General features: G+C 39.9%; 1 protein-coding gene across 5 annotated transcripts in view; it reads left to right on the top strand.

The window, feature by feature from the left end:
- The window catches only part of SAMD12 (sterile alpha motif domain containing 12), a 498,432-nt gene that overhangs the window by 39,012 nt on the left and 436,625 nt on the right, over window positions 1-22,795 (top strand). For all 5 annotated transcript variants that reach the window (XR_004435192.1, XM_033202406.1, XM_033202405.1 and 2 more), the window contains exon 2: window positions 2,094-2,272. Coding sequence is in view for 4 of the 5 variants with exons in the window: in XM_033202406.1 (XP_033058297.1) it covers window positions 2,094-2,272 (179 nt within the window). In the remaining variant the exon portion in view is untranslated. The remainder of the gene's footprint in view (window positions 1-2,093; window positions 2,273-22,795) is intronic.

Here is a 22,795-nt window from a genome sequence, read left to right as displayed (position 1 = left end):
AAACTAAAAGCTTATAGTCTAGATGCTACAAAGGGACCCAGGTTCAGGATAAAGGTGATACTATGGATAGTAGAACGGAGAAAGAATCAAAATCACAGTGCTTGATGAAACTACCAAGAGGCAAATCAGCTAATTCTGAACTTGTGCCATTACTGGACTTCTTATTCTGACAGCTAATAATTTTCCTAACAGTTTAATCCAGTTTGGATTTTTCCATGTGTGATATGAAATTGTGTATCCTAAATGATTCATAATTTTTGTGACTTTTCTGTACACACCAGTATAGTATGCCCTTTTGTGAACCTAACCCCTTCGAACCTCATTTTCCTTATCTGTGAAATGAACATAGTTATGTCTCAGAGTTTTTCATGAAGATCATTTGAGATTCAGAACAAAGCCCAAAAGGGAGATATGAACTAATATATGTTAAGTGCCCAGAATGTACCGCTAAATAGGAAGCTTAGAGACTAGGAGAAGAGAAATTCATAAATAGTGTCCACATAAAGTGGTAGAAATAAGATCACATGCATGGACCTTTGTGCAATCAGTTTGTTTTTTTAAAGAAGTATCATTCAATATTTGAGCAGTATGTTAGATGTAGAGCTATTGGATTTGCTGATAGATGGAAGGGAAGTGATGAATCATAGAGTGATGTTAAGGACGTCTCAGTTTCTGTGTAATTTGTGAAGACTGGAACAGGCAAATTGTTTCTGCTGCAGTTTTATTTGTCTAACATTCATAAGAAAAGTCTGTCTAGGCTGCAGTTAATATTTGGAAGTCACCAGAATGTTGATTGGGAACATGGGAATAGATGGTATCTGTTAAGGAAGGAGTGGATAGTGGGAGGAAAACACCACTTCTTTTGGGAAGCCTGCGTCATCCCTCAGGTCTAAAGTACTCATCAGAATCCTGGCAAAGATAAGGCAAAGAGGAAACTGTGGCCTGAATGGAGTGCCGAATAGAGGGTTGGACTTTTTGAGTCACAAACTGGCTGGAGGGAAAGAATGCTGAGAAAGGGGAAAGCCTAAAAATGTTGGGTAAAAGGAGATTATTGATGAAGTAGAGACCTGGGGAAGATAGGGGTATTAAGTATCTGGCCTTAACTTCTCTGTGAATAAAGGAAAGGGGATGAGGATAGGAGTTTACCTCAATTTGAAGAGTTGGGGTAACAGGGAAATGAAATAATTTACTACCAGAGAAGTCAAAACACATATACCTGCCATCTGCACACAGACATACATGGTAGTTCATATAGTAGTGGAATGCATATCTTACAACATTCATTGCTATTTATTTGATAATACAGAGTACATAGCGGGGACTCAGTAAGTGTTTGTTAGATGAATAAATATCCCCAGAAAATCAGCTTTAGATTTTATGTGTGGAATATCTATGTTACAGGGCATGGAAGAGAGTAAGATGCAAAAAACTGGAAGCCACTGGGCTTGATGCCCTTGAGCCCTTCACTCTGGGTTTTTCTTTTTTGTCATGTAGAAGTGACAGTTCTGTTTGAAAATCACCAGTCCTTTTGTTTGCCTCCTTTATTACATTGTGAGTTCTTTGAAGGTAACATCTGTCATATGTAAATCCAAGTTTCCAGGATCTAACCCAGGGATGGCACATAGTAAGTGCTTAAGAAATATTGCTTGAATGAATGCAAGAGAGTGGACTTGAGTGACTTCTTAAATAATAGAGAAGGTTCAGAAGGAGAGCGGGTGAGCACTTTTCAGATGGAAGCAGGGATATAAACTAAACTGCAGGGTTGAAATAATTGCATGTGTGGGAAGCAGTGACAACGTTGCCCGATTTGGTATTCTCATCTGTAACGTGGGGATTCATAACTTGCTCAAAGTCAAACAACTTGGAATTGAGGGCTTCTGGATTTGCACCTAAATCTTGCTGATTTTCAAGCTCAGAGTTTCCCACTATACCATGCTCCCTCCTCACCATATTATTTATCGTAGTAATCACACCACTTCTTGACTCACAGATGCCTCGTTTTGTTCCTACTTAGGCTTGATGAAATATTTTCTGTCATGGACACCTTCTTTATGTGGTTTGTTTTCTGAGTTCTATTTGTTGCTTTTTCCTAGCTCTTCACTGTGGTTTGAATCCACGGGGCATTGATCACCCTGCCCATGCAGAAGGTATTAAACTGCAAATTGAAGGTGAAGGTGTGGAATCTCAATCCATTAAAAACAAAAATTTCCAGAAGGTGCCTGACCAGAAAGGAACCCCCAAGCGACTGCAGGCAGAATCTGAGACGGCTAAGGTGCGTAATATTCCAGTTAATTACGGAGATTTGAAAGCTGCAGCCTTGATATGTTGTAGTCCAGCCACAGAGAAGAGCTGAGTGCTTTCACTAATTACCGTTGTATCTGTGGTCAAATGAGCACTGTATCTTCCTGATAAATAACTATAAATGAAAATATTAACAGTATTCCCTTTGGAATGAAATTGAAACCCATTTGTGTCCAGTCTCAGAGCATGAGGCTCTGAGGTTATAGAGAAGAATGCCCTGTACTTAAACCTAAAAGATTCACCTGCCAGGTTCAGACTTACCACTCTATGGTGTTGGGCAAGTCATGTGACTTTCTGAGTTGCACATTCTTCATCTACACAAGGGAATCATAAAATGACTTCTCTCATCAGGTCGAGTAAGTCAAATGATTGCATGCTTGTGGAAGCATTTTATAAAAGTCCCAGTATTGGCCGGGCGCGGTGGCTCAAGCCTGTAATCCCAGCACTTTGGGAGGCCGAGACGGGCAGATCACAAGGTCAGGAGATCGAGACCATCCTTGCTAACACGGTGAAACCCCGTCTCTACTAAAAAAAAAATACAAAAAACTAACCGGGCAAGGTGGCGGCGCCTGTAGTCCCAGCTACTTGGGAGGCTGAGGCAGGAGAATGGCGTAAACCCGGGAGGCGGAGCTTGCAGTGAGCTGAGATCCGGCCACTGCACTCCAGCCTGGGCGACAGAGCGAGACTCTGTCTCAAAAAAAAAAAAGTCCCAGTACTTCATGAATATGAGAGGCTTGTGCTTACAGGTATTGTTAATTAGTAATAGCTGATATTTTATGAAATATGCATGTATATCTCAGGTACTATTTGAAGGACTTAATGAAAGAGAAAATCATTTTATTCTGCTGTAGGTTACTTAGTTCTTTTCAGTCTTTAACCTAAACATAGGTACCAGAGAACTGACAAAATAGGCATTGGTGAAGATGTATGGAAACGTGGGTTCTGTGGGGTAGGTAATATTTTAGTAAGGACAGCCTCTTCTAAAGGCTTCCTCCAATGGAACTGGCACTATCCGGGTATTTGTCTGAAACCAGTGCAGATGTTCATGTTGGGGGCACAGTGTTGTTGAAGATACTCATATTTGTTTTCCTCTTGGACATGGAGGAAATTAATCTTCATATAGTTTTGTTTCTCCCTTTGTGTATTCCCTGCAAGACAATTTCCTTTCAAATGTTGGTTGAGCAAATGAATGTATGCATGCCTTGGAAAGCAAATGTTGTAAGCACCCAAGAAAAATCTTAAGGAAAAAGGTCACCTTACTGTTGTACAATAACCAACTCCCTTCTTCTCCAAATAAGGTCTTCCAAAATCAGACGTGAATTTTTTGCTTTATCTACAGTTTGGAATAATTACTGTTATTGCTTCTCTTCTTTAGTGTGGATAGTTAAAAATTGTTGACATTAAGTACGTGTGTGTTGTAGGGAATGGGGAATGATTACTAAGAAATATATTGCAGGTATTTTATGCTAGACATTTTAGCTAAGAGAAATGGCAAAACATAGCATATTTCTTGGCTGATGATCAATGAAGTTTGGTTTGTGAGCAGCATTGGAAATGAGTGAACCCTGTTAAGACAGCTAAACCTGATCAATCCGTGTTGCTACATGGGCGTCCTGAAAGAGCTGGGGAAAAAACACCCTAAGGGTCCTTTTTAGGAAGATAAATAGACTTTCTATGAGTGAGATATTTTCTAAAGGATGCCTAAAATATTAAAAATTAGAGTAGAGATAAAAGAAGTTAACTATTGATATTTGTCTGATTTAAATTCAACTTTAAACATTTCTAGTGTGTATCTCTTATATTTGTAGAGATCGGTAATATACAAAATTTGATTCAAATCTGATGTGATTTTATTTCTGAATTATCTTGAATATGTGATATTGTTGTGAATCCTGAAATTTTGTGTCTTTGCCCCTGAAGCATTGTATAGTTGCTTTGCTGAAAACATACTTCAATGAGAGTGTGGATGTGTATAATGAGCCTTTCTTCTGGAACAAACTGATATTGGAAACCAGATTCATTTGAGTTTATGCAAATCATCTACAGTGAATACCCATACCCAATAAATGAGGTTGAAAGGAGATTCTGGGTTTTTCACACTGCCATCATATTTAGGGGGGAACAGACAAGAGGCTTTAGTAAAGCCTAGACAAAGAATTTGTCCACTTGTTTAAATGGAGGACGAGGGAACAACAGTGGTTGCTGGGAGAACAGAGTTAAAGTTACTATAGTGTGATTACTATGGATGCCAGCGGCATGACTGACCCTGAAGCTTTTGTACCTTAGACAACATGCATTTGTTTTGTGCAGGTACAAACGCATTTACATTTTCCCTTCCGTTGCATTTAGAGGACTAGTAGAGTTGTGAGCCTTCTTCTCTTTTCTTGGGTGTATAATTGAATCTCTGGTAAACTGACCCATTCTAAACCTACCTTAAAAAACCTGTGGCTAGAAATGCATACCTCTGAAGCCACTGAGTAATGTAAATTGGTACAGCTTTTCTGGATGACAAGGTTGATAATAGTTATCAAAATTTTAAATGTGTGCAATTTGGGAGCCAATAATTTCCTCTCTAGGAACTTGCCTAAGGAAATAATCATCTATATGTACAAAGACGGCTACAGGAGAACACATTGAAAATAGCCCAAATGTTCATTCACAGGACACTGGCTAAAGAAACTGTGTACTAATGCAATGGGATGTAAGTTTTCATTTGTGAGGATGCAGGAGACCTATAGGTATTTATGTGGGAAAATGTATGTGATAATATTTTAAAGTAGAAAGGGAACAAGAAGGGCAGGTTATGACACAGTAGATATAGTTTGTTTCCATTTATGTAAAAATGTCTGTCTCTGTATAAAGGCATCAGTGAGTCTGGGAGGGTTTTCCACAGTTTGAGCAGCAGTTTCTATCTGGAGTTAAAATTATGGAGACAGCGTTTACTCTCTGTACTACTTTGCTTGAATTTTAAATAAGATATGTATTATTTTAAGTGTATTTATTTTAAAGCTATTTTCAGATTGTCCCATTAACTTTAGTAGCTCAACCATGACTTTTTCTGTTTGTTGGGTTAGTATTATGCTTTTAGGGTGCTGAATTTCCTCACATGGCTTCTAATTCTTGCTGGTGGTTTATCTGCCAGTAAAGTGAATTATCGTGGGGTCTTTTTGGCCATGTGTGCCTTGAATTGTAGAGCCTCTGGTAAGGTGCTTTTGCATCTACCTTTACCTGAACTCTGGGATGCGAGAGCTCTGACCAGGTATTACACTGATGTTTCAATTTGACGTTCTCTCTATCTGCCTCTGACTGATTATGCAAATCAAGTTCCTCCATATGCAGACTTCTCACTGGGAATCTGGTTCCAGCTCCTTAGTGTGCCTTTGGGCCCCACCACTCTGAGTCCTGCCATGTTGGGATTTGAAACCAATCCCTCAGCACACCACCTGTTCCAGAGGAGCTTAGTGAGCTTATCTTTAATAGGCAATGCTAGAGTCAGTGTGTATATGTGGATTGGGGGAGGATGGTAGCATGTGCTTAATCTACCCTGTTGACACTGAAATTTGTATGCTTTCATAATTTTAAAATGTGTGTGTGTATCTGTATTCATTTGGGCAAAATAATACTCTATCTTAGAAAGTGACATTTTGGGACCCTTAGCCCCAATTCCTCAAAAGACTCAGAACCCTTATTCCAGAAAAAGGTCGTCTAGCCACAAGTTGCCTCCAGCTCTTATAGACCAAAGAGAAACCAGTAGAGTACCCAGATCACTTGTAAGTCTTATTGGGAAGCATACAGTTTAGTTGGAAATAAAAAATGAATCCAGTTGAAATGTGGATCCACAAAAACTACTTACCAATATGAGTCCTAAATTCTTGTGAGTACTTGGAAACTCAGAGAGAATATGCATGCCATGCCATGCCACAGCTATAGTTACCAGTTTAAGAGTAAAATACTCTGTTTACTTAGCTTCATAGGAGGGTACAGGCAAGAAATACAGTTGGCAAAGCATTTTCATCTCATTGGGAGGCCAGAAGTTATCCAAGTACACAGCTGCTTTTGACCCATCACCCACACAGCTGTCACAGTTGAGAGTCCAGGTGAGGATGCATCTTTTTGATACAGAGAAGGCACAGCCTCTTTTTTTCACTGTTCTTTTATACTGTTCTAGTCATGTAGACTCAAGACAAAGCGACAGCTCCTGAAGACCAGGAGTGGTTTCACGTAGCAGTTTCCAAAAAACCAGCCCTATGGGAGACTGAAGTCCTTCTCAGACAGGCCAGCCCTGAGATTTGTTAACGCTTTACTCACAGAGCAGTCAGAACAAGACTGCGAGGGAGCGTACTCTAGCCCAGGAAGAACTTAACCTATGCTGTGAAGTATGCATAAATTCCAATATGTAGCCCTAAGAATGGAGGGTGCCTTTAGCCATGACGTTTAAGCACTGTGAGCCAAGGTATGGTAGCAGATATGCCCAGGTGTGTTCACCATCAGTCTCTTCGAGTCAGAGTTTGTGTGTCAGAAATTGAGTCTGGAACAATAGGTTGGGGCCAAACTGTGTGATGGAATTTGAATGCTGGAGTGAATAACATGGATTTACTTTCCACCTCCATTGTTCAATACAATAGCCACTAGCACATGTGGATATTCAGATTTATTTAAATTGAATACAATGCAAAAATTGATTTCTTTGGTCATGCCAGCCACATTTCAAGTGTTCATTATCGCATATTTCTAGGAGCTGCTGTTTTGGACAGTGTGGACACGGAACATGATCATTATGGCAGAAAGTCCTATTTGACGGTGCTGCTCTAATCTGTGGGAAACCATTGAAATTCTCTGGGTATAGAAATAAGATGAAAAATGGAATTGTGTTGATATTCTGTCTGATCCTCATCCTTGGACCTGAGTGGACAAGTGCTTCAGTCATTTAAAAAAAATATCAAAATACTCATGAGTTTCTTTTGAAATTGATGTTCCCAAATGCTCTGATGGTTAGAATTTGAGTTTCTATGGCAATTCTGGCTGTGGAATAAGATCAGCCCATCAACCCATCAGTATCCTATCTGTTTCCTATCTCAGAATTCTATAATGTGTCCTTACAAGTGGCCTAAACATGACATTAGGAATTCCTGACTTCTAGACTTGATTTTCTAGGTGTTCATGAGGAAACTTCAGCTTACTGTGTTTTTATGCCTGTCAAATAAGGGTTTCATAAGGCTGATAATCCCTTTTTTTTCCTGCCACAATGCTAATTCCTGCAGTCAGAACTTTGACTGTTCCTTATATTTGCATGCCTCTCCTGTACCTTTCCTTTATAAAAATGTATCCCCATTTTACAGCTGACAAACCCAAGGATGTAAAATGACTCACTAAAACTTAGTTTCTGGCTAAAAATCTGGAGGAAGATGTAACTCTCTATGTCTAATGGCTCTAAATTCAAGGTTTTTAATGCTCTTAACATGAAATATACAAATGATCTATTTATTTTAAAATAAAATATAGTCTGTTAAACTGAGAATCTGGCCAACTAGGCAAAAGAAGAGGTTAAAATGCTGCATGTATTCATTACTCCTCAGGGAGAAAACAGCAAATCTCGATTGCTGTATTATATAAGGGAGAAGCAATGCCAACATCTAAATCAGTGAATAATTGCTTGCAGTTGGCTTTGGGATGCATTATGTGAATCTTTGGCAGCAGATAGCCTTTTCTCATTAGGCTAATATTAGATTTAGTTTGTATTTCTTTGGCACAGAGTTAAAAGGAGCTGGCCTGGAACTTGGTGCTGGAGGCAGGAGGAGGAGAAAGCTGGGTGCTTTGGATAAGCCACAGGCAGATAAATGAGAGTTGACTGCAGGGCAACTTGTGGACATTTGTAACAGTAAGCAGGAACCATTGATCTGGGATTAAAACAGAGCAAAAAGAACTTAGACTTAGGTTAAAAGATGAAGGGTTGACTGTACTTAACCTTGATCAAATTACATTGCTTAGCTGCCTTTGAGAAGTTCTGTTGCAATTTAGGGATAGAATGATCTAATTCTTGGCTATCTGTATTTCTTGGCTCAAGGAGCAAAAATGTCTCCAAACGAAGCTGCCAACCCAATATAATGTCACCCATGATAGGAAAGGACACAATGCATGAGAAACATAATGAGCATGTACTTTCTTAAGAATTCTCATAAGGGTCAGAACAAGAGACAAGCAAATATGACTTCATGCTATGTGAGTTTCAGGACCCCAGTACATGTACATTGAGTTCTTGGACAGGGCTCAAATGAAACTACAGTAAACTTATATCTGAAGAGGTAAGCTTTCATTACTAGCATGTTAAGCTCTGAAAAGTATGACAATTAATAGGATACATTTAAGCCATAGGTTCACTGTATGATGAACAAAGAAGAAAACCTAGAGAGCATTTGACCATCTAATTTATTTTACAGGTTAGGGAGATGAGACTCAGATGAGACTGAATAACTTAACAAAGATCTTGAGGCCAGCAGTGACACAGTCTACCTAAAACACAGTTCCTCCAACACATGAACAGTGCTTTTCCCTCTTTTGTGCTGACAAATCTATAGGAAATAACAAGTGCTTGGAGCCACTTAGTTAATAGTATTTGTCTAGTGGACGAAGAGTACAGGATATGCCATCTGACAACGTAAAAGGAGGGCAATATTCAGGTGAGTGTATCAGAGCCCACCAGATTCATTTGAGTTTATCCACCCAAACTACTAAATTACTAAAGTGATTATCAGTGGAGATTATTGGTACTTGCCATCCCTTCTGCCTATAATGTTCTCCCCTTGATCATTGTTCAGCTAGTTCCTTGTCATTTAGGTCCTAGCTCAAATGTGCTTCTCCAAGAGGTCTTTCCAGACCACCCTAACTAAATGAGTCCCCAGTCACATTCTCTGACATCACTTGGTTTGATGTCCTGCATTTAACTTTTTCTGGTCTGAAATAATCTTGTTTGTTTTCTGTCTCTCCACAGAATTTAAACTATTTGAGAGCAATGATCTTGTCTGTCTTGTTCACTGCTGCAATATCAATGCCTACTACTGTGTCCAGCACATAATAAAAAGATTACATTTTTGATAAATGAATGAATAAGTCAGTTCATATGATACAGAAGCTCCTTGCCTCTGGGTTTATGTCTGTTGCCTCATAGTTATTTCATTATCTTTAGCTCCTCCACAAGTGAGCAAAGGATGTCTTATTGAGTTCTATAGTGGTTGATGATATCAAGAGAATGCTTTTCTGGGTTGGTACAAGTGGCATATTATCCACACAATAGACAAGGGATACTTCCAAAGCCATTCCATTACCCTTCACCCTTCAAAAGTTCACTCTAGGTTGTCACTGAGACCAAGAAAATTCCTTATTATAGTCTGTGGCAGTCATTCTAAACTTCACTTAGATTCATTGTGGAAGACATTATGGTGATTCCTCAAAGACCAAAAAACAAATACCATTTGACCCAGTGTGTTGGTCTGTTCTCACATTGCTATAAGAAAATACCAAAGACTGGGTAGTTTATAAAGAAAAGAGGTTTAGGCTGGGTGCAGTGGCTCATACCTGTAATCCCAGCACTTTGGGAGGCCAAGATGGGTAGAACACTTGAGGTCAGGAGTTCGAGACCAGCATGGCCAACATAGTGAAACCCCGTCTCTACTAAAAATACAAAAAAATAGCCTGGCATGGCAGCAGGTGCCTGTAGTCCCAGCTACTCAGGAAGCTGAGGTAGGAGAATTGCTTGAACCAAGGAGGCAGAGCTTGAGGTGAGCCAGGAATGTACCATTGTATTCCAGACTGGGCAACAATAGTGAAATTCTATCTCAAAAAAAAAAAGAGGTTTAATTGACTGACAGTTCTGCTTGGCTGGGGAGGATTCAGGAAACTTACAGTCATGGCGAAGGTACCTCTTCACAGGGCAGCAGGACAGAGAATGAATGCCAGAAGGGGAAATGCCAGCTGCTTATAAAACCATCAGATCTTGTGAGAACCGACTCACTATCACGAGAAGAGCATGGGGGAAACAGCCCCCATGACTCATTTACCTCCTACCAGTTCCCTCCCACAACATGTGGGGATTATGGGGATTACAATTCAAGATGAGATTTTTGGGTGGGGCACAGCCAAACAATACCACCTGGTGTATTGGTCCGTTTTCATGCTGCTGATAAAGACCTTCCTGAGACTGCAGAATTTACAAAAGAAAGAGGTTTAATTGTGAGACTTCCCTAGCCACGTGGAAGTGTAAGTCCAGTCGTGGTGGAAGGCAAAGAGGAGCAAGGCACGTCTTACATGTTTGCCAGCAGACAAAGAGAGAGAGCTTGTACAGGGGAACTCCTTTTTTTTTAATACCATCAGGTCTTGTGAGACTTATTCTCTATCGTGAGAACAACATGGGAAAGATTTGCCCCCATGATTCAGTTACCTCCCACTGTGTCCCTCCTGCAACACATGGGAATTCAAGATGAGATTGGGTGAGGACACAGCCAAATCATATCATCCTGCCCCTGGCCCCTCCCAAATATCATGTCCTCACATTTCAAAACCAATCATGCCTTCCCAACAGTTCTGCAAAGTCTTAACTCATCCCAACATTAACTCAAAAGTCCACAGCCCAAAGTCTCATTAGAGACAAGGCAAGTCTCTTCCACCTATGAAGCCTGTAAAATCAAAAGCAGGTTAGTTACTTCCTACATACAGTGAGGAGACAGGCATCGGGTAAATGCAACCATTCCAAATGGGAGAAATTGGCCAAAACAAAGAGGCTGCAGGCCCCATGCAAGTCCAAAATCCAGCAGGGCAGTCAAATCTTAAAGTTCCAAAATGCTCTCCTTTGAGTCTACGTCTCACATCCAGGTCACACTGATGCAAGAGGTGGATTCCCATGGTCTTGAGCAGCTCCACCCCTGTGGGTTTGTAGGGTATAGCCTCCCTCCTGGCTGCTTTCATGGACTGGCATTGAGTGCCTGAGGCTTTTCCAGGCCCATGGTGCAGGCTATCAGTGGATCTACCATTCTGGGGTCTTGAGGATGGTGGCCGTCTTCTTACAGCTCCACTAGGCAGTGCTCCAGTAGAGACTCTGTGCTGGGTCTCTGACCCCACATTTCCCTTTCTCACTGTCCTAGCAGAGGTTCTCCATGAGGACCCTGCCCCTACAGCAAACTTCTGCCTGGACATCCAGGCATTTCCATATATCTTCTGGAATCTAGGTGGAGGTCCCCAGACCCCAATTCTTGATTCTTGTGTATTGACAGGCTCAAAACCAAATGGAAGCTGCCAAGGCTTGAGGCTTTCACCCTCTGAAGTGACGGCCCAAGCTCTGTGTTGGCTCCTTTCAGCTATGGCTAGAGCAGCTGGGATGCAGGGCACCAAGTCCCTAAGCTGCACACAGCATGGGAACCCTGGGCCCCGCCCACAAAACCACTTTTCCTCTTATACCTCTGGGCCTGTGATGGGAGGGGCTGCTGTGAAGCTCTCTGACATGCCTTGAAGACATTTTTCCCATTGTCTTGGGGATTAAAATTTCGTTTCTCATTATTTATGCAAATTTCTGCAGCCAGCTTGAATTTCTTCCCAGAAAATGGGATTTTCCTTTATATCACATTGTCAGGCTGCAAATTTTTTGATGACTTTATTGATCACTATCAGCATTTTTGTCAAAGCCATTCAACAAGTCTCTAGGGAGTTCCAAACTTTCCCACATTTTCCCGCCTTCTTCTGAGCCCTCCAACCTGTTCCAACCTCTGCCTGTTACCCAGTTCTAAAGCCGCTTCCACATAATTGGGTATCTTTTCAGTTGTGCCCCACTCCTACTACCAATTTATTGTATTGTATTTATACAGTACAATTTGTGTATTATTGTATGTTGCTGATTAAGACATATCTGAGACTGTGCAATTTATAAAAGAAAGAGGCTTAATAGGACTTACACTTCCACATGGCTGGGGAAGCCTCACAATAATGGTGGAAGGCAAGGAGGAATAAGTCATGTCTTACATGAATGGCAGCAGGCAAAGAGCTTGTGCAGGGGAATTCCTCTTTTTGAAACCATCAGATCTCGTGAGACTTATTCACTGTCACAAAACAGCATGGGAAAGACTTGCCCCCATGATTCAATTACCTCCCACTGGGACCCTCCCACAACACGTGGAAATTCAGGATGAGATTTGGGTGGGGACATAGCCAAACCATATGCCCGGGGAATCTCATAACTGGGTATAATGTACCCAGAGGACTAGAAATCATTCTATTATAAAGATACATGTTTGTTCATTGCAGCACTATTCACAATAGCAAGGTTATAGAAGTAACTTAAATTCCCATCAATGGTAGATTGGATAAAGAAAATGTATATATCCCCATGGCTAAAAGAATGAGATCATGTCATTTGCAGGGACAAGGATGGAGCTGGAGGCTATTATCCTTAGCAAATTAACACAGGAACAGAAAACCAAATGCAGCATGTTTTCACGTATAAGTGGGAGCTAAATCATGAGAACACATGGACACATAGAAGGGAACAACACATACAGGGCCCTGTGAGAGTATGGAGGATGGGAGGAGGTAGAGGATTGGGAAAGATAACTAATAGGTACTAGGCTTAATACCTGGGTGATAAAATAATCTGTACAATAAACCCCCTGATACAAGTTTACCTATGTAACAAACCTGTACATGTACCCCTGAACTTAAAAGTTTAAAAAAGTCTCCAATTGCCTGAATAAGGCCCTATGACTTCTGCTAATCTCTAGCATTGGCCACGATTTCAGATGGTGTGGCTCTTTCACCCTTCTCTGCAGCTCTATTCAGGGTCCCTGGTATACACATCAGCTGGCTCCTGTGATTTCTACCTCATCTCCCTGATCTGGCCCAAACTTGAAGGCAACGGAAAACAGCTTCTTCTCTTTATTTTTAAGTGATTAGGAACTCCTGACTTAAACTGAAAAATTGGATTACCAGGTGCCAAGTAAAACCTGAAATATTACTTCCAAGGCTGTATGGATTAGAAATCGTTTTCAAATGTTGATATCACACATACTCTTAGATATATGCTGTATTAGTCAGCCTCAGCTGCTGTAACAAATTACGGGAGACTTGGTAGCTTAAACAACAGACATTTATTTCTCACAGTTTTGAAGGCTGGGAAATCCAAGATCAAGGTGCCAGCTGAGTCGGTTCCAATGAGGATGCTCTTTCTGTCTTGCAGAGATCACCTTCTCACTGTGTTCTCATATGGCAGAGAGTGAGCAAGCTCAGGTGTCTCTTTCTCCTCTGTGTGGATGCCATTCTCATCATGGGGCCCCCCACCCTCATTGACATCATCTAAAACCCTAATTACCTCTTTTTTTTTTTTTTTTTTTGAGACGGAGTCTCGCTCTGTTGCCCAGGCTGGAGTGCAGTGGCCGGATCTCAGCTCACTGCAAGCTCTGCCTCCCGGGTTTATGCCATTCTCCTGCCTCAGCCTCCCGAGTAGCTGGGACTACAGGCGCCCGCCACCTCGCCCGGCTAGTTTTTTGTATTTTTTAGTAGAGACGGGGTTTCACCGTGTTAGCCAGGATGGTCTCGATCTCCTGACCTCGTGATCCGCCCGTCTCGGCCTCCCAAAGTGCTGGGATTACAGGCTTGAGCCACCGGGCCCGGCCCTAATTACCTCTTAAAGGCGCTACTTTCAAACACTACCCTATTGGGGGTTAGGGCTTCAACCTATCAATTTTAGGAAGCACACACATTTTGTCTGATGTGTACAGATTAAGCATCCTGTATCTGAAATGCTTGGGATGAGACATGTTTTGGATTTTGGATTTTTTTAAGATTTTGGAGTATTTGTATATTCCAAGTTTAATATCTCATCCAAATGAGATATCTTGGAGATGGGATCCAAGTCTAAGCATGAAATTCATTTATGTTTCATATACATCTTATATATATATAGCCTGAAGGCAATTTTACATAATATTTTAAATAGTTTTGTGCATGAAACAAATTTTTGACTGTATTTTGATTGACCTATAATACGAGGTCAAGAGTGGAATGTTCTACTTATGACATCATGTCATTGCTCAAAGTTTTGGGTTTTGGAGCATTTTGATTTTGGATTTTTAGATTAAGGTTGCTCAACCTGCGCCAAATTTGTATTTCGGCCAAATGCCAAATGGCTGAGTGTTAAATTACTATTGACTGAAGTTGAATATCGCCATCATAAAATGAATGTCTTAGTATACAAGAATAAATCTGAAATATTAATAAGAATACCTATTTACTACAACTTAATTAAACTTATACCAAGCAGAATTTTTTAAAACTGGCATTGTAGCAGTGGTATTAATTTCTCAGCTGTCAACTCCTGTGGTTGTTCTATTTATGATACTGCATATTTATGATACTGAAAATATGCTCTTTTTCGACTGAGGTCGGTGAAGGAGCAAAATACGCTTTTATCAAGCTCTGGCATTACCGTAGTAGTGTTAATGGTGATATTCCCCCCAAGTCAATAAGCTTTCCTCCTCTCCAATAATAACTGACTAAAGTCATTAACTCCTGAACTTGCCATCTTGCTGGTGATCGTGATGCAATTTCATTGAAACAGTCCCATAAACTAAAGCTTTGGGTTGTACAAGATGGTTTTTTTAAATTCTCAAAATCAGGCTTAATTTTGCTTTTCTCACTTGAGAGTTTTCTTCTTAAGTAATGTTTTCACAATATTCATTGTAAAACATGACCCTCAATTCAGCAACCAGAATGATCTTGTTAATGTGTGAGTCAGATCATGTCCCTCTTCTGCTCATTATCCTCTAATCACATCCTGTTTTCCTCAAATTAAAGCCAAAGTCTTAATGCCCTACCATGTCCTGCATGATCTGTGCCCTGGCAAGTCCCTCCTGTCATCTGCTACTAGGCTCTTCTATGCTCATGCTGCTACTAGTTCAAACCAGGTACCTTCCCACCTCCAAGCCTTTATACTGGCTGTTGCCTCTGCCTTGAATCTTCTTTCCTTGGGATACACAAGGTGCACCCCTTAACTTCCTTCAAATATGTGCTCTAGTATCACCTCCTTAGTGAGGCTGAAATGGTCAGTTCTGCTAAAATAGTATCCTCTCTTCCAAGGCCCCTGATCCCTGATTCTGTCCTGTAATTTCTTTACCCCACTAACACACCACTTTCTAAAACCATATATAATTTATGTTTATTATTATTTTAGGTTATCATCCACTAGAGTATGAACTCTGTGAGGCAGGACCCCATGTTTGGTGACATGTCTTTGACACTGACCACCATATCTAATACATGGAAGGACTCAACTATTTGTTTGAATGAATTCTTATAATAATTAGGATACATTTAGTCTTCAACTGGCTGGTAGGATTTTAAGATATAAAAAAACTGGAAGGGTTTCGCTGTTTAAATCACACCTACAATATCTACATTTATTAGAAAGGGAATTTTCATAAAGCAACAGTAAAACCAAAGGGCACTGCTATTTGTTATTGATAGTGTTACAATAGTTAGATATGATCAAATGATAATTAATTGCACACAAGTTCAGGGTTGCCACAAATATAGTTGAAATGGCATCTGGCTACTTGGCCTGCCAAAAACCAAGGCTGAAGCCAAATCCTAATAGCAGATTTTTGGCTAAATACCGTAACTAAAGCTGAACTTCAGTGCCTCTTTGTCCCTTAGATAATTCCTCAGTTTAGGTAGTAGATATTCACATATCTAACTTGTGTATTGTGTAGCTTGTCTATTTTGAGAGATGGGAAGAATCTGATAGCAGCCTTTTCTCATGTTGTACTGAATAGATGAGGAAGGATTAACCCTACACATGCCTGGGTGATAGTAACACCTTAGAGGTTGTTAGTTAACAGGTCAGAACTAGAACACATGGATGACAGGAAAACATCAAAGCTTGCTTTTTATATCAAGCAGAAGGTCTTTGTAGAGGAAATGTGATTTCATTATTTTTGACTTATCTTCAAATACCATAGTAAAGAACACAGGCTCTGGGGTCTGATATCTGCTCTGCCACTTACCCAGGGCCAATTTCTTACCTCTCTCTGCTTTAGTGAGTGTCTTCATCTGTCCAGTAGGAGTAATAATAATATCTACCTCATGAGAGAGATGTCATTAGGATCATTGGAGTTTATAAGTGAAGTGCTTAGAATAGCATTTGACATGCAGTAAGCACTATATAAGATTTTTACTATTGTTATTTTTGCTATCATCATTATCCTCAGGAAATGTTTTGGCAAGGTGGTTTGGAAAAAAAAGCATGTATATATTTTTAGCACAGGATTCAAATTGGCTGCCTGTAACCATATTGAATCCACCACCAAGTTTTGTTGATTCATCCAAACTGAAAGTTTATTTTTTAACAGTGGAGAAATCCAGAAATTTTTCTTTTAAAAGCTCTAGATTTCTCACTTCTCTTGAAAAATTAAAAGATCTAGAAATGATAAGGCTAAATATATACCTAAATGATAAGCCTAAATTTGGAGTTGTCAAGAAGCTGCCCCTCTTGAACAGTCGCTCTGGTTTGGATCTGCCTATGTCTGGTACTCTTCACTCATGTTTCTTTCTAAGCTTCTATGGGCAGTTTAGTTTATGACCTGTGTTATGCAGGATCCTGACATGGTATCAAATATATTATTTAACCCCCTTTTATTTAGTGAGAGTGGCTTTTATGTCCTTGAAAATGCACAAACCGTTCTAGATTCAAAAGTGTATATTAGGCCCCTTCTCTGGTAATAACTATAGTGAGCAAGACAGAAGTGGGTTCTACCTTCATGGGGTTTCTGTTCTATTTGGGTAACCATATCTCAAGTACTATAATGCAAATTCTAATATATATCTGGAAGGAAACCAACTGAGGTTTGAGAAACTGAGATCGAAAATAAAGATGGAGTAGAGGACAGGGGAATGAAAGAGGAAGGGCGTTTTCTGAGATGAAACTGAAATGTTAAAAAGGAGCAGCTGTGCGGGAAGATGGGCGCATGGTCTGCCTTTATAAATATGCTGAAGTAGGAAAGGATATAGCCTACTTAGAAAAGAAAGAAGATCATTGTGGCAGGTTTCCAAATGGCTCAGAATGATATTGGGGAGATCATGTGGTTTCATCTGAATTTTATGCTTAGTGTAATGGAAGATCAATGAAAGGTTTTACACAGAGGAGGGACTTATAAAGAGAAGACTCCAGCTGCTCCGCAGAGAGCTGATTAAGAGCTAGCAAGCACAAAAACAGGGAGATGAGGAAGGGATTTTTGTAGCTTACACAGTTGAGAGATCATGGTGTCTTGAGCCAGGATGGTGTCAGTCGAAATGGAGAGAAGTGGAAAAATTTGACATCTATTTTCAAGACGGAATTAATAAGACATGATTAGGTGTAACTTATGGAGACAAAGAGAGGAATGAAGGATCATTCAGAAGTTTCTGGTTTGAGCAGCTAACTGGATGTTGGTATGACTCAGTGAAATAGGGAAAACTGGTGAGAGAGAGAGGGAGAATAAGGGAAGCCTCAGGGTGGTGGGGGGAATCACAAGTTTCATTTTTGTTAATTGTGTAGTTTCTTAGTTATATCCAACAGATGTCAAGTAGGCTGTAACTTGTAAATCTAGGCTTCCAAAGAGATCTCAACTAAAGATGTACAGATTAGAGGTCACACTTGTCACATGAGGTGTGTGCATGTGATGAAGAACGTAGAAACCAAGGGGTTTTCTGCTGGTCCTTGTCTCTAGGAGGTGTTGGTATCCCTTCAGTTTCCCTGCCCCTGCTGGTGCTACTTCTTTGATGATTATTATCTTTGCTCTGTCATCATTGGACTGTGAGCGGCCTTAGGGCTCAGCTGTTCAGTTTGAAGGGTAATGGTACAACATGAAAGGACTTGGCTAGAAATAGGTCATCTGGCCTTTCTCTTTCAGTCTAATTTTTGATCCTACTCCCCAACCAGGTTTACCTATGGCTAACCGTTTTATACATCAAGTAAAAGGAGACCAATGCATTTCGTAGGCAGTTGGAAAAGAGGAAGAATAGGGCTACTGGGATGAGCTGGTACAGTCTTCGCTTTAAGGCTTATTAATTTCCTGTAGGAATATGAGGGTATATTTGCTTTTCACCAGTGCTGTCATGATAGCTATTACTGGAGTTCACCAACATCCACTTCTCCTCCCCTTCTGGATTCTTGGGAGACTGTACTTCTCAAACTCCCAGAATGACTAGTTCTAGATAGTGGCCTGTGAGAGAAAGTGGCATGCTGCATTTACAGGCTGGGGCAGCAAAAACCCCAGTGCAATTTCCAACTTCCTTTTTCTCTTTGGGGAGTATGGTGGCCACATGTTAAGATAGCAGAACCCAAAGTCAAAAGAGCTTCAGTCACCAAGTCACTGCATGGAGGATGGCTATTCAGAAGCTGACTTATAGCAACCTTTGTTTAAGCAAGAAATAAACTTTCATAGTGTCCCTAGATTTCAAGGTATGTTTGTTACTGCCACATAAGTGTAGCCTGACTAGATTAATCCAAGTGGCATCTGGAAACACTGCAATGCTGTGTACTCTTAGGCTGTAAGCTCTTCATAGGCAGGAATCTTGCTGAACCTCAGATCAAATGCAAACCCCAACAAAGATGGGTATGCTTAACTGTTACTCTCCAGTCAGTATCGATCATGACTTTCTTTTTACCAGACAGAGAGACTGTCAGTCCTCTTTTCAGTCTGAACTACTGAGCTAAAATTAAATTGCCATTTGAAGATCTTAGAACTTTTCTCCTGGGTCCCAGCAATTGTTACTGATGTCAGGACATTCTAGGGCATGCATTTCTCTAGTGCCCCATTTTGTGTTGTATGTAAGTGACAGCAGTTAGCCACTGCTTCCATTTACTTTCATGTGGCTCATGCTTTCTTCTACCATGTATTACTGGGTACTCAGCACCTGTACCTGGTCTCAGTTGCTGGACTTGAGACTTAGAAGTAAATGTTGTTTTACCAGCATCATTAGTGTATATGTGTGTGTTGAGGAGTCAGCGGGCAGGTGGCAGGGGGATGGGGGGGATGGTTAATCTGCTTAAGCAATTATTTTATTTTGAAGAAGCCGACCTATTTTTACCTCCTCTGTGCAAATCTGGTATATGTGGCTTACCATTTACACATCAACTTTCTGAGACACTAGTGCTTCTCCTTGAATGACCCCTTCTCCTCTTGAGCTTACTTGGCTAATATTTATCAGCAACATCTGGGGTTTAGCACAATGAAGTTATTTACAGCAGTGCTTATTAGTGCACTTCTGTGAGTCATGGCTATTTCTAGCCAACTCTGCCATTTTGTTGAGGATGGCACCCAGTGGAACCCCAAGATTTGCAACCACTTATCAGGAAGCAGAGGCTTGTGTGCATTGATCAAAACTCACAGATAATAGAGGGAAAAGGAACGGTTACAGGTGAAATAATCTAATCCAACCTACCTATTTTACTTCTGAGAATACTGACAGGCAAAGAAATGAGTTGACTTGCAGTAGCCTGCAAGAAATGAGTTATAGAGATGCAAGTAGAAACTAGAATTTTTCCTTCTCAGTCCACCATGGCTTTTGTTTCTTGGGACTTTATTCAGTACTTTAAGCAGGATATTTATGAGGGAAAGGCTTTGTTTGTAGATTATTTCTTAAGTATTTTTTTCACTCAGGGAAGAAAAATATGACAAATTTCAAGTTGTGTTTGCTTAGTTATTTTCAGTGCCCTAAGAGTTTCCCAACCTTCCTCCTGGAGTCCTCTTTAGAGCCATTGCAAGATTAGGCAGAACAGGCCTTTAGCTTTATATTCTGGATATGGATGGTTCCTGCTGACAATGGAATGAGAAGGGGACTGGCATCTCTGACTGCTGTCGAAAGTGATTCCCAGGGTCACGCATATTTTTGTACTCAAAAAATATATGTGATATTTGATCTATATATAACAGCAATGTAACATATGTTTGTATGACCGATAGTAAAATTAACACTGGTGAACCCATCACCAAATTTATGAAGTAGGCTGCTTGCTCTTAAATTCATCATCTCGTGTGTTCTCTGGATGTGGCTGACTGACTCAGTTATATCCTTTTCTTTTCTTGGTTTGCATTTTGTCTTTCTTTAAAATGTTGTTGTCTAAACATACGTACAATGTCCTCTATCTTTAAAATAGCCACAATTAAAGGCAACCTTTTGTTTCTGTTTTTCACTTCACTCCTTAAATATAGCGATTTATAAGACTGTCAGCAGCCTTTTTCTTATGTTTCTATCATTCTCCTCCTTGGCAATCTCCATGAAGATGACAGCAAGCTCCTTATCTCCAGGCCTGACTTCTCTCCTGGGTCCTCCCACTGGACAGGTTTATTTGAATGTACTCCAGTTACATCAAAGGACAACATCAAAAGGAGCAAAAGAAATGTGCTTTCTCCTTTGGCCACCGTCCTAATTTTTAAAACATCCTTCCTCTTAATCCTAAATAAATATCTTCAGGGAATAATTTGTATATACTTCCAGTATTTACTGTATCATGCACGCTTGTGATTTGATCTTTGGCTACACTGCTGGAACTGTAGCCTGTAAAGTCAACAATGAGTTATGTTTTTTCACCATCATGCCCGTTTTTTTGGTGCTTGTTCTTTGTCACTTTTCTGCAGAGTTTTACATCGTGGATCAATTCCTGTTTTGTGTGTTTGTTTTTGGAAGTGCGCTCCCTTCCTTCGTCTATGAGGTGCTGCTGTAACCTGGCTTCCTGCCTATCTCTCTGACTTTTCCCTCTTTTTTTTTTAATGACCTCTTTTGCTTTTCTTTATTTCTCAAATAGAGTGACTTCTGAGCCTTTCAGCAGCCGTCTTCTGGTGTTTCTTACTATCCCCCTCCTTGGCGGTCTCAATGCAGGTGACAGCCGATCCTTATCTTCAGGCCCGACTTCTCTCCTGAGTCCTCCTCCTTCACTTTCAGCTGCCTGGTAAACATTTCCACTTGGATTTGCTGCTATTATGTTAACAGGCTAAATAAAAGGAACACAACACAGGAAAAGTTATATCCCTTCTTCAGGAACTCATAAGCCTTTGACACAAAAATCAAGGAGGAAAATCCAATGTGTATTGTATTAGACAGCAGTCAAGCTCATTTCTCATCTATCTTGTCATTCTCAGGGAAGGTCCTGTTTAAAAATGCTGCACATCTAAATTATTTAACATTGCTTTTCTAATTTTTTTCTTTTACACTCAATTGCTGGATATTGGTTTCTGTATTTGTGGACTCAATAGAGATTTATTATATTTTATAGCTTTCTGAACAAAATTTATTAATCAGATAATTCCATGAACCATAAACTTTAACACACTAATTACTTTTACGTCTAGTCAGGTTGAGAGTTGTAATTTAACATTTGGCTTCTTTTTTATTGGCAAAGGCAGTGTTAAGACTGATACGGTTTGGCAGTGTCTGCACCCAAATCTCACCTCGAATTGTAGTTCCTATAATCCCCGTGGGTCGTGGGAGGGACCTGGTGGGAGGTAATTGAATCATGGGGATGGTCATCTCCATGCTTTTCTTGTGATAGTGAGTGAGTTCTCACAAGATCTAATGGTTTTATGAGGGACTTTTCCCCAACTTCACTCTGTACTTCTCCTTGCTGCTGCCATGTGAAGAAGGACATAAGGACATGTGTGCTTGCCCTTCCACCATGATTGTAAGTTTCCTGAGACCTTCACAGTCATGCTGAATTGAGCCAATTAAACTTCTTTCCTTTTTAAATTGCTCAATCTCAGGTATGTCTTTATTGTTGCATGAGAATATGAGAATGGACAAATACAAAGATAATGATAAAGATTAAAGTTTTAGATATTTATAAATGCTTTTAATTTCTATTTTAAATTAACTATACAGAAGATCAATGCAGATAAAATTTAAAATACAGAGATGTGATTTTCCTAAAAATTTGTTTTCGCCAAATAGATTTATTTGCTATACGTTATCAAAAGTTTAAATTTTTGTAATATTGTGGTCAAAATAACATTATTAAATCATTAAATATGTTCATTTTTAGTCTATTTTCTTCTGTTTTTATTTTGCACCCTGGGGAGAGGGTTTTGTGGGGTTTAAAGCTTACATACTTTGGGAAATTTTCCTACAAAATTTGAAACATTAAAATAAGTATGGTATGAGTATTATTTTAGAATAATAAAAAATACACATTTAAAAGAGCTGACAAAATACAGAAAAATAAGTTTTTATTATCTGAGTGATATACCCCTATAAAATTTTTTGGCCTTCATATTTTGACTGTTTGCTCATTAACTGTCTCTTTCTAAAACAATAAGTTTGTATTATTTTTCTATATTAAGAACGGATAATGCGATCTTTCCTCTATTGTGTTTGACTAAAATTTCTTGGTATTATTGATATTTGGATTAATATAATGTGACCTCTCACATGCACATCTTCACTGGTTATAATAATGGTATAGGTTTGAGCCCTAAAACAGGAATTA

This window comes from Trachypithecus francoisi, unplaced genomic scaffold (assembly GCF_009764315.1).
Source record: "Trachypithecus francoisi isolate TF-2019V2 unplaced genomic scaffold, Tfra_2.0 Lachesis_group7, whole genome shotgun sequence".
Taxonomy (NCBI): domain Eukaryota; kingdom Metazoa; phylum Chordata; class Mammalia; order Primates; family Cercopithecidae; genus Trachypithecus; species Trachypithecus francoisi.
Note: the sequence above shows the minus strand (reverse complement) of the source record. Positions and strands in the feature narration are given on the sequence as shown.